The sequence below is a fragment of the Hevea brasiliensis genome, chromosome 14, assembly GCF_030052815.1.
Source record: "Hevea brasiliensis isolate MT/VB/25A 57/8 chromosome 14, ASM3005281v1, whole genome shotgun sequence".
NCBI classification, from domain to species: Eukaryota; Viridiplantae; Streptophyta; class Magnoliopsida; order Malpighiales; family Euphorbiaceae; genus Hevea; species Hevea brasiliensis.
In genome coordinates this window covers 15,125,648-15,137,100 of record NC_079506.1, presented here as the reverse complement: position 1 = coordinate 15,137,100, position 11,453 = coordinate 15,125,648, and the positions used below count along the sequence as shown (strand labels likewise).

The 11,453-nt window shown below is 30.7% G+C and overlaps 1 protein-coding gene across 1 annotated transcript; it reads left to right on the top strand.

Moving 5' to 3' along the window:
• The first annotated feature begins 235 nt into the window (after window positions 1–235).
• On the top strand, window positions 236–1,262 carry LOC131173155 (probable glutathione S-transferase). Its single transcript, XM_058135050.1, has 2 exons — window positions 236–678; window positions 799–1,262. The coding sequence occupies exons 1-2, from the start codon at window positions 361–363 to the stop codon at window positions 1,165–1,167; spliced, it is 687 nt and encodes a 228-aa protein (XP_057991033.1). The 5' UTR covers window positions 236–360; the 3' UTR covers window positions 1,168–1,262.
• The last annotated feature ends 10,191 nt before the right edge of the window (window positions 1,263–11,453 follow it).

Here is an 11,453-nt window from a genome sequence, read left to right as displayed (position 1 = left end):
AAGAAATATGCATTAAATATCCAAAAAGAAATACATTTTAAATTTAGAAGTGTAAAGATGCACACAAAATAAAATTAACCTTAAAAAATAGTCCTCCATTTTACGCACCTTATTTTTGGATAAAAAATGCGTCACCTCTTACGTATTAAAAATTTACCACATCACCAGTTGACTCGTCTTATTTATAAAATAATCCTCTAGTTTACACTTTTTCATGATCTGACTCAGAATTTGAGCTTCAATTTACAATTGAGTCCTCTGGGCGTATTCTGTTCTATATATATGCATGTGGTGCTTACTATTGAGTTACTACTTATCAGATAGCCGGAGTCTGTAGATAGGGAAGAAAAAAAAAAGCCTATGGCTGTGGCAGAAGAAGTGAAGCTGTTTAGGACTTGGTCAAGTCCATTTGGATTGAGAGTGTTGTGGGCACTAAAACTGAAGGGGATTGAGTATGATGAAGAGTTGGAAGATCTTTCCAACAAGAGCTCCTTGCTTCTGCAGTATAATCCTGTTTACAAGAAGATCCCTGTACTTGTTCACAATGGAAAACCCATCTGTGAGTCTCTTCTCATTCTTGAATACCTGGAGGAGACTTGGAAACAAACTCCATTGCTTCCTGAAGATCCTCGCCAGCGAGCCTTGGCTCGCTTCTGGGCTAAGTTCGGTGATGAAAAGGTAATATTTGTTAGTTTTCCCCATTACTTTTCAATTTAGAAATTAAATTGCAAGATTGAGGAATTTTCAATTATTTATTATTTAATAAATATAATTTCTATTTCTGTTTTTCTGGAGTAGGTCTTTGAAACAATGAGAATGGGTATTCTCTTAAAGCAAGGAAAAGAACAAGAAGAAGCAATAGTTTCAACCATAGAGAACTTGAAATATTTGGAAGAAGAGCTAAAGGGAAAGAAATTCTTTGGAGGAGAGACCATTGGACTTGTAGATATTGCATTGGGTTGGCTTGCTTACCACTTCAATGTAGTTGAGGAGATAATTGGTGTGAAATTGATAGAACAACAAAAATTCCCATTATTAGTGGCATGGATGCAAGAATTCTCAAATATCCCAACAATCCAAGAAAGTTGGCCTCCAAGAGACAAACTCTTTGATAGGTTTGCTGGCTTTCGTAAGGCTGCCCTTGGAGAAGAACACACACCAAAATGAGCTCATATTATTTGTGAAAATTACTATAGAGTGGTATTAATTTTATGCAAGATTTATCAAGAATAAACACCCCCTTTACTTGTTATGTTTGTGTATTGCAATGGATTGTGATATGGTCAAGGATTTCCCATTGTTTTGAACTATTAAGATGAGAAATTTTCATTTTCTTAATATTCATACCTATTAATATTCTTCAATTAATTTATATACATTAAAGTTAAATAAATCTATTAAATGAGTGATATGTCTTTCAATTCTTAGATAAAATCAAATTATTATTTGATATACTCTGTCACACCTTACCCCTCTGTAAGGCATAACATAATCTCGTAGTATACCTAATAACTTATCGAACTTCACCTACCGATAACCCATTAAGTACACTACAAAGAATTTTAAAACTATTTTCTTACTTTTTGAAAGTGGTGAGCATTTTTGGTAGTAATTAAAAACATTTAATTGAAGTTCAAAAACTATGTAAAATTTTTTACTTATTTTATTTTTTCGTAAATTCTGGAAAAATTTCAGCAGAGTGCCGACAGTAATTGAGAAAAACCAAAAATTTCCCTGTGGAAAAATACTTCAAATAATAGCACTTCATCAAATCTCAACCACCAAATCACTCAATCAACACAAATCCATCCAATCTCCACAATTCATAACATTTTCAAAACAGTCAAATAAATTCATTCCCTTTGCATTCCAAAATATTTGGTTACATTCACAAATTAGTTCACAGACATAAAAAGCCAAAAGACAATATGATTACATATTAACAGTACAACTACTCAATTACAAAAGTACATATGACTACAAAATTATTTACATCAAGAAGTTACAAGGGTATAATCAAATACCCGTACAAAAGTCTCTAGGTAGTCCTCACAATCAGTAGCTTACTCTGCTGCTTTTTCCTTGTCTCTATCTGCGACAGCAAAAGAAGCTATTGCTGAGTATAAAAATACTCAATGGTGCACAATAAAATGTAAAATGCGTAATATAAAATATTTATGAACAATTCATAATTCAAAAATCTCACAATCGCATTTCACAATTTTATCAAATCATATTTATAACAAATCACAATTTTCAAAACTTAATATAACACAAATTTGATCAAACAATTTAATAAACACAGTGTTACCAATCAATAATACAACTTAGGCCATGACACAAAATTTCCAAACATGCCGTGTTGTACACCACGACAAGGCAAACTCACCCCACTAATCGAAATCAATGAGGGAGGTGGCTAGCTAGCTAATGAGTACTCATCCAAATTCAGCTCAGACTGGCAAACCAGAGAGGGAGGAAAATGATCAAATATCAAACTCAACCCCACAAGTGGAGGAGAAACATAGTAAGGACTGCCATGCCAAGTGTGAATCAAAAATAATTTCAAAATTATATTATTCAACATTTCATGCAAAACATTAATCAATTTTCATTTCAAAATTTCATTTACAAAGTAGGCAACACAACATTTCTCACAGCATTATTTAGTATAAATTGCTCCAAAATGCATTCAAATAAATTTTCTAATAGCAAATCAAAAGTGAAAAGTTATTGTGTACAAACCTGATGTGAGTCGCCTCTAGGCCTTGACTCAGTTTACCTTATCCTTTTCCAGGTCTTTTTCAGCTGAAATATATAATTTAAAGTGTTTTAGTATCTTATCTCATAACAAATCTAATAATTTATTTATATATACTCAATTCTAGCCCCAATATGCTTAAACTAATGTTCTTGAAAATTTTCATTTCTGGATTACTGTTCATGTCAATATATTGACTTTCTTATGCTTAATAGATATGGGAAATCCAATTATACCCACATACTATATTTTGGGTGCCAAATTTGTTGGTTTTGATTGTTTCTTCAAATTTTAGGTCTTTTAGGTACAATTTCAAAATTTCCAGATTTGATGTCCTATTTTGTACTGTTCCATTAGTTATGTTGCTGTGGGAATTTGGTAAAGTGTTCTTCATAAAACTTGTTCCTTATTGTCTTAACTTTACTTCCCTTTTTGAATCACTCCATTTGGAGTTTTTTAGCCCAAGATATAGCCATTTGAACATGGCTGGCTGGATTAGTTTAACCCAGATTTCTGGGCACCTAATTTGATTCTGGCAGTTTTGGATCACTAACTTTGGGTGGCCAAATGACTTAGTTATGGGCAGAATTTGGGTTGGTGTTCTCCATAAAAGTTGTAGTTCTATGTCATACCTTTCTAATGCCACAAAAATCAGGTCATTTAGACCTGTATAACCCAAATTATGGCCAAATGAACAGTGGCAGTGCACTACACCGGGGTTTAACCTAATTGTTCACTATGTTATGGTCATTTTTTGGGCATGATTCCTAAATGAAAAATGTGCCATTATGTGTCTGTTTTCATCCCCAATTGGCCTCACACCAATTAGGTTGATAAATTTTCAATTTTGGTCCCTGAAAGGGACCTAGGTCAAGCTACCAGAATATGAACACTAACCAATCCTAATTGTAATTTGGTTCTATCAATTCACACACACCACAAATGATCCGATTTGACCATTTCTAACCCTCATTAAGATCATTTGCATCCATTGACCATTTTCTATAATTTCTCTCAAACCCCAAGTGCCAAGAACCCTAATTACATAAATTTAATATCTAATGAAATAAATAAATAAATAAATATATATATATATATATATATATATATATATATATATATATATATATATATATATATATATATATATATATCCATGGTCTACATACATAATTCATTCTAAACAACCATTCAAATGCATCAACTCAAGCAATTTCTACCTCCCCTCAATACTGGCCGAATTTCACTGTGCCCTTAACTTGTTAATTTGTTTTAATTTTTACCAATTCTAATTCAAAATATATGTTCAAAAGTAAATTTAAAGAGGGAATTAAGAACATCTTTACTAAGCTTATGTGGAACCTTCCAATCTTCTTAAGCTCTCCAATTTCTTCCTTTCTTCCTCCATAAATCTTCTTATCAAAGCTCAAATACAAGTTTTAGTTAAGAATTCTTCAAATTCTATGGCTGAATTTTGGGTTTTAAGAAGCTTCAAATGAGCTTCAATGGTGGAAAAAAAAAATGGAAAATGAGAGAGAGAGAGGAGTGAGAGGCTTGGACGACACTCGATGGAGGAAGAAGACCCATTTTTTTTCTTTTAATTTTTAGTATTTATCTTGCTTTTGACTTAGTCAAATTTTGGTTAATTAAAATTGTTTTTATTGCATCATGCATGAGGTAAGATGATGATGTAATAATCCACTTTTTCTTTTCCTTTTCTATTCTTCTTTAATTTTCCATAGTTCTTTAATTTAATTTGTTATTCTGAAATTTTTATTTCTCCGATTTTAATGGACAGTTAGGTCAGGAATCACCTCTAGGGGTGAATTGACCAAATTGCCCCTCGCTAGTCTGATCCGATTTGTAAGTTATTCGATATTTCTTCCGGATCCCTGACCTAATTATTTGACCTGCTTAAAAATTCTTTTCTGTGATTTTCTCTTTTCCACTGTGTTCGCAATAGTCCTTAGGACCGTGGCGTCACATTTTCCCGTTCAAAATTTAGGTTAGGATTGACTTCGCAGTCACTTCTCGGTAAGGTCACCCATCGCTGTGACCCTCGACTCATTTAACTTTTTATGCTTTATTTTTCTTATTTTTACTTTTTCATTTGATAATCACTATTTATTTTCGATCAGGGCTTTTCCATATGTCTTAAACACAGTTCCAGTCCTCTTAATTATCCGGACCGACACCGGTCACCGAAACAATATAATTTACCAGGCTATGCAAATAGGGGTGTTACATACTCGGTGTAAATATACCCTCACTCATAATTATGTAATATTTATGCTATTGATTTCATAAAAGATTAATATTTTTATGGGTGAGAGAGTACTCCATTGAACACCTCTTTCTATTATAATGCAAGAATTCTCAAATATCCCAACAATCCCTTTGTCTTTCCTGAATGGGCCTAATTTAAAGTGGGCTTTCGGCTTATTGTAGTTAATTAATTATTGTCTTCAATTTTTAAGGAGAAAAAGGTTACTTGCAATCTCTTAGACTCTTCTCTTCCAAGGCCTTCCTCCTTCCTCTTCCTTTCCATCCCTTCCAGCCACTTCCTCTCCCTTTCCATTCTCTGTCTCTCCTCTTCCTCCATCTCCTTGGCTCTCCTTTGCTCCTCCGGATCATTCATTTTCCTCTCCTCGTCTTCTCTCTCCTTCTCCGCAATCACTCTCCTAAATTGCTTCCTCTTCATCTTCTTCCTCTCCTTCCTCTTCTCTTTCTTGTCCATCACCTTCGATTTCTTCTCTTTCCCTATCTCTCCTCCTCGTTGTCCTCTTCCTCCTCCTCCTCCTCCTCCTCCTCCTCCTCCTCCTCCTTCCTTCCTTTTTTGCCCCAACAATCGGTTCTGCCATTTTATAAGACGGGTTTGGGTATTATATAATCAAGTTTGAATGTGATGGGTTCAGATTAGGTTCGAGTTTTACATATTGAGTAACTATTACTCGAACCTATTTATACAAATACTTAATTAAATATAAAACATATATTTTTTATATTAATATTTATAAATTTTTATATATTTTATTTTATATAAAATGAAATTTAAATATTTTATGAAATTATTAAATTTTTAAAATATAAATTATTAATAAAATAAATTTTTATGTAAAATATTAATTAAAATATATAAAATTAAACAGGCTTAGATTTTTTTGAATAATAATAATCGGATTTGAGATGAGTTCGAGTAGTTAAGAATAAATTTTAATCGGGTTTGAGATGAGTTTTAATTTTGATAATATTAATCAAGTTTAGATTGGGTAATTTTCACGGGTACCCTACTCGGTACCATCATAGCTAGGGTTCCTTTCCAATTGGGTCTGTTTCTGAAATGATCAGTTGCTATGTATGCTCAGTACTGGGATTCTCTTGAATTTCAATAATCAGCTGAATATTGTATAGGTACTTTGTTTTTAAAATTAGTTTTTTCACTAAAAAAATTATAATTTTATGAAATTTACATACTCCCTCTACCTACAAATGGATTTACTTTTGTTTTCATATAATTAAAAAATATAATAAATATAATTAAAATAATAAATCTATTTTATTAAAAATCAAATAATTACTAATTAGTATGTGATGTAGTAATAAGGCTCAATGCGCTTTTAAGAGATAATTCAAATTCGATATAGAAAAATTCAATTTCTATTTTTGGAAAAAGACATTGTTGGAAGAGACGGTCAGAAATCCTATATAAATTAATATTCTATAGACTATAAAATGAACATAAATTAGAAGATACCTTGGTAAATTAAAAAATTAATATTATTAAATTATTTTTAAGATTAAAACATTTTGTTTTTGATTCATTTAATATAAATTTGATCTTATATGAGAATGAATTTAATAAATATTATCTTCATCAATTTTTATCTATTGCATTTTATTTTTTTTCTAAAATTATTTATCGCATTTAGAAAATAAAGAAAAATTAACTTTTTTTTTCTATTTTACCTTTATCTCTATTAAATATAATAAATATTTAAAATTTTTTTAAGTTAAATAAAAAATAATTTAATCAATTATTAGTATATTTATATAAAAAGGAGGTTATCTAACTATTTGCTTAATTATTGCACAAAACTCAATGGGATAAATGAAAAGAGATAAAATTAGTATTAGATTGAATATTTATACTGAAATTTGTGCAAAATTAAATAGAGTATGTATAATAAATGCACGAATTAATTTATATGTAAATATTTACTTTCATAATTATTCTCCTATTAGCTTAAGTTTTCTATAGTCACACCCTTAAATTTAATATTTATTATATAAAGACATATTAATAAGTTAATAAATGAATGAAAAAAAAGTAAGATATAGAGTATTATTTATTTATCTATTTTAAAAGTTAAAGTTTTTTTATATGAGAGAAGATAAAAAGGAGGAGAAATTATTAAGAGTAGTTTGAGAATAATGTTTAAAAAAATATATAAAAGTATAATATTTTTCATAAATAAAATAAAAAATTATTTTTAAATTATCAATAATAATGATATTATTTATATTTTATATTATTAGTTAAAAAATTTAATATATCAATTATTAATTCTAAAAAAATAAAATATTATAATTATTTATATTTTATTAAATAGTTATTTTATAAAAAAAATGATTCTATATGAATATATAAAATAAAGAAGTTAGAAATTTTTATCTGCTAATAACTATAAATCTACCTCATAATCAAATTTCGATGCAGCACTTCCTTTCTCAAAACTCATTTTAATTCGTTTATTCCTTGTTTGGGATGTATAATTTTGTAATAATTTAATTTTATTAATTTTTTTTAACTAATTTTATATTTAAAATTAAATAATTTAATTTTTTTAATTTTAATAAAAATATAATTATATATAATTGAATGAGAATTATTTTAATTTTTTTAATAAATAATTTATTTTAAATAATTACTTGATAAAGAGTCAAACACTATGACCCTTTAAACAATAAGCCATTTGAAGAAGTTTGGTTAATCGCGTGCAAACTCACACACATGAACATATATATATATATATATATATAAAACTCCAATCAAACATCTATTAAATGAATAATATATTTTTAGCTATTAAATCAAACTAGAATAAGAGTCTATTTGGTATTACTATTGAAACTATTGTTAAGAAAATTATTTTTTAAATACACTAGTTAAAGAGTATTAAAAAATAATTTAAAATTAAATTTGATAAGTTTTATTTATAAGAATACTAAAATAATAAATCAGTTTTTTCAAATTGTTTTTTTCAACCGTTTCAAATGGTACTTTTATTCAGAAAAATAATTTTGATTCTTCGATCATAATGCTAAAGAGAGAGACACTAAGCAATTGACTCATAATTTACTTAAAAGAACTCGGAAACTTCAAGCGTGATGGATTTGTATTTTTTGCACTGCCCCATAATGGATTTGCCATGAAAAAAGAAGGAGAGAAGAATCAAATTTTGCTAAATTTGATTTCTTTTATAAATCAAGTGAATATATATATATTGTGAGAAAAGGAAAACGAATTTTATTTTTCTTCAACTACTCAATTACATAATGATCCTACATACATATATATACAATATGAGTTAGTTACTGTAACTGAATCTGTACTACCATAACTGATTTCGTACACGTGATTTATCAATTTAAAACTCTAACTGACTTTGGCGCCATCTTTGACTTTGCCTCTTTTGCTGTCATTGCTTCTTTGATAAGCCAATACCCCCCCCCGCAAGCTGGAGAATGAATGTTAAGCATTCCCAGCTTGGAAATGATCTCTTGAAATGTAATGACACCAAGTGGCTAGGTGCAAATGTCCGCAAGTTGATTGGAAGAAGAAAGTGGTAGCAATCTGATAAGACCAGTATGCAATTTATCTCTCACAATATGACAATCGATTTTAATGTGCTTCGTACGCTCATGAAAAATGGGATTTGCTGCTATTTGAAGTGCAGACTTATTGTCACAAAACAATAAAGCAGATTGAGGATGGTGGATATGTAAATCTTGTAACAAATAAAAAAGCCATTGAATCTCACAAGTAGTTGTTTCCAATGCCCTATACTCAGCTTCTGAAGATGACTGAGATACTGTTGATTACTTTTTAGCTTTCCAACAAATAAGAGAAGAACCAAGAAAGATGCAGTAGCGGTAATAGACTTGTGAGTGTCAAGACATCCAGCTCAATCTGAGTCACTAAAAGCGAGTAATTGTAACTCAGAATTAGCTGGAAAGAATAAACCAGTACCAGGAGAACCTTTTATGTAACGAAGCACTCTGTGAGCTTCTTGCAAATGAAATGAAGTTGGTTTGTCCATATATTGACTCAATTGTTGCACAGTAAAACAAATATCTGGCCTGGTAGATGTGAGATATAGTAATTGACCTGCCAATCTTCTATACTGAAGAATATCAGTAAGTGAAACACCTTGAGCTTGACTAATCTTCATTTTTGAATCCATAGGAGTTTTGGCAGGTTTGGAATTGTGAAATCCAGCATCTGTTAAAATGTCAAGGGCATATTTCCGCTGATTGAGGACAATGCCTTGTTGTGTTCTAGCTACTTCAAAGCCCAGAAAAAACTTCAATTGGCCCAAATCTTTGATTTTAAACTGATCCATCCAGATAAGATTTGACATTGTTAATTTCAAAAAGATTGTTGCCTGCTAAAATTAAATCATCCACATAAACTAAAATCACTGTAATAAGATCATTTTCTTTCTTCACAAAAAGTGAATAATTAGCTTGTGAGTGGGCGTAGCCAAGAGAAAGAAGAGCCCTTGACAATTTAGCAAACCATTGTCTATTGGCCTGTTTAAGACCATATAATGACTTTTGCAAATGGCAGACTTTATTAGGAGCAAAAGCTGAAAAACTAGGAGGCAGAACCATGTAAACCTCTTCATGTAAATCCCCGTGATGGAAGGCATTATTAACATCCAATTGCTACAAATACCAATGATTAATTGAAGCTACTGCCAACAGTAATCGAACAATTGTAAGCTTTGCAACTGGAGAAAATGTGTCAAAATAGTTAATGCCCTCTGTCTGTGTGTAACCTTTAGCAATTAAACGGGCTTTATATCTTTCTATAGATCCATCAGCCTTGTGTTTAATTTTATAAACCCATTGGTATCCTATTGCACTTTTGCCTGGAGGAAGATCAGTAATAACCCAAGTTTTGTTCTGTTCAAGAGCATGGATCTCTGCTTGCATTGCTTTTCTCCAACATTCATGTTGGATAGCTTGGTTATAGTTCTTAGGCTCAGAAACAACAGATATAGAAAGGCTAAAATGATATAGGGGTTTAGACAAGTGAGAATAAGAAATGACAGATGATAAAGGATAAGGAGTAGTACCTGTGAAATGTGAAGACTGATTGGAATCAACTGAAGTTGAAGATAAAGTGCAATGATAATCCTGCAAGTAAGAAGGTAATTTTCTTAGTCTAGAGGATTGTCTAGAAGGAGCTTGGTTAGAAGAAACTTGAGTAGGAGGAATTGGATTAGAAGGTGAAATAATGACATCTGAATCTGGAAGAGAAGAGTCTTGCAAAAGTGGAGCAATTGTGTTTAATGAACTAGAGGAGAAAGGAAAAATGTTTTCATGAAAAGTGACATTTCTAAAAATGAAAATGTCTTTAGAATGAAGATCAAGAAGTACAAATCATTTAGTGTCCGTTTTAAAACCAAGAAAAAGACACTTTTTAGCTCTAGGGTCCAATTTAGATCTGTTAACAGTGAGGGTAGAAGCATAACAAAGGGAACCAAAAACCTTTGAGATTGGAAAAATTTGGAGGTTTGTTGTACAACAACTCACAAGGAGTCTTATTGTTGAGTAAAGGTGAAGTCAATCTGTTGATTAAGTATACCGCATGGTTAACAGCATATGACCAATACAATTTTGGCAAATGTGCTTGAAATAATAGAGCTTGAGCCACATTTAAAATGTGCTGATGTTTTCTTTCAACAGTTGCATTTTGTTGGGGTGTCTCAACACAAGAAGTTTGGTGAAGAGTACCTTTGGAGGCATAAAAATCTAGCATATGAAATTCTACCCCATTATCACTTCTTATTGTCTTAATTTTGGCAGAAAATTGTGTTTCAACTAAGAAAAAGAAGGACTGTAACGAAACTCAAGCTTGAGATTTATTTTGTAACAACAAAATCCAAGTGTGCCTTGTATAATCATCAACTATGGTAAGAAAATATTTGTGATTATGAATGGAAGCAAAGGCAAAAGGTCCCCATATATCAACATGAAAAAGATCAAAAGGTTTATTAGATTTGGAAGTACTTACAGAGAAAGGTAATCTTTTCTGTTTTGCAAGATGACATATGTCACAATGACTATTGTTTTTGAAAGAAAAATCAGAAATATACTCATGTAACAATCTTATTCTAGAATCAGAAGGATGGCCTAGCCTATAGTGCCATAGATCAAACTGAGATGGTGTAGAGGTTGTGTGTAAGATATTGTGGAAAGACTGAGAAGAAATTAAAGGTGTATGTATTGTATATAGGCCTTTATGAACATCAGCTGTACCAATCATTCTCGAATTGCGAAGATTCTAAATGAAACAACAATGAGCATAAAAAAGAAAACAACAATGAGAAGCAGAAGTGAGTTTAGTAACTGAGATGAGGTTAAAATGAAATTGAGGAATGAAAAGAACATCAGTAAGACTAAG

Excerpts from the sequence above, each read along its gene's own strand:
- LOC131173155 (XM_058135050.1), top strand. The coding sequence starts at position 361 with ATGGCTGTGGCAGAAGAAGTGAAGCTGTTTAGGACTTGGTCAAGTCCA. Across the intron at positions 679-798 it reads CTAAGTTCGGTGATGAAAAG|GTCTTTGAAACAATGAGAAT; the intron begins GTAATATTTGTT and ends TTTCTGGAGTAG.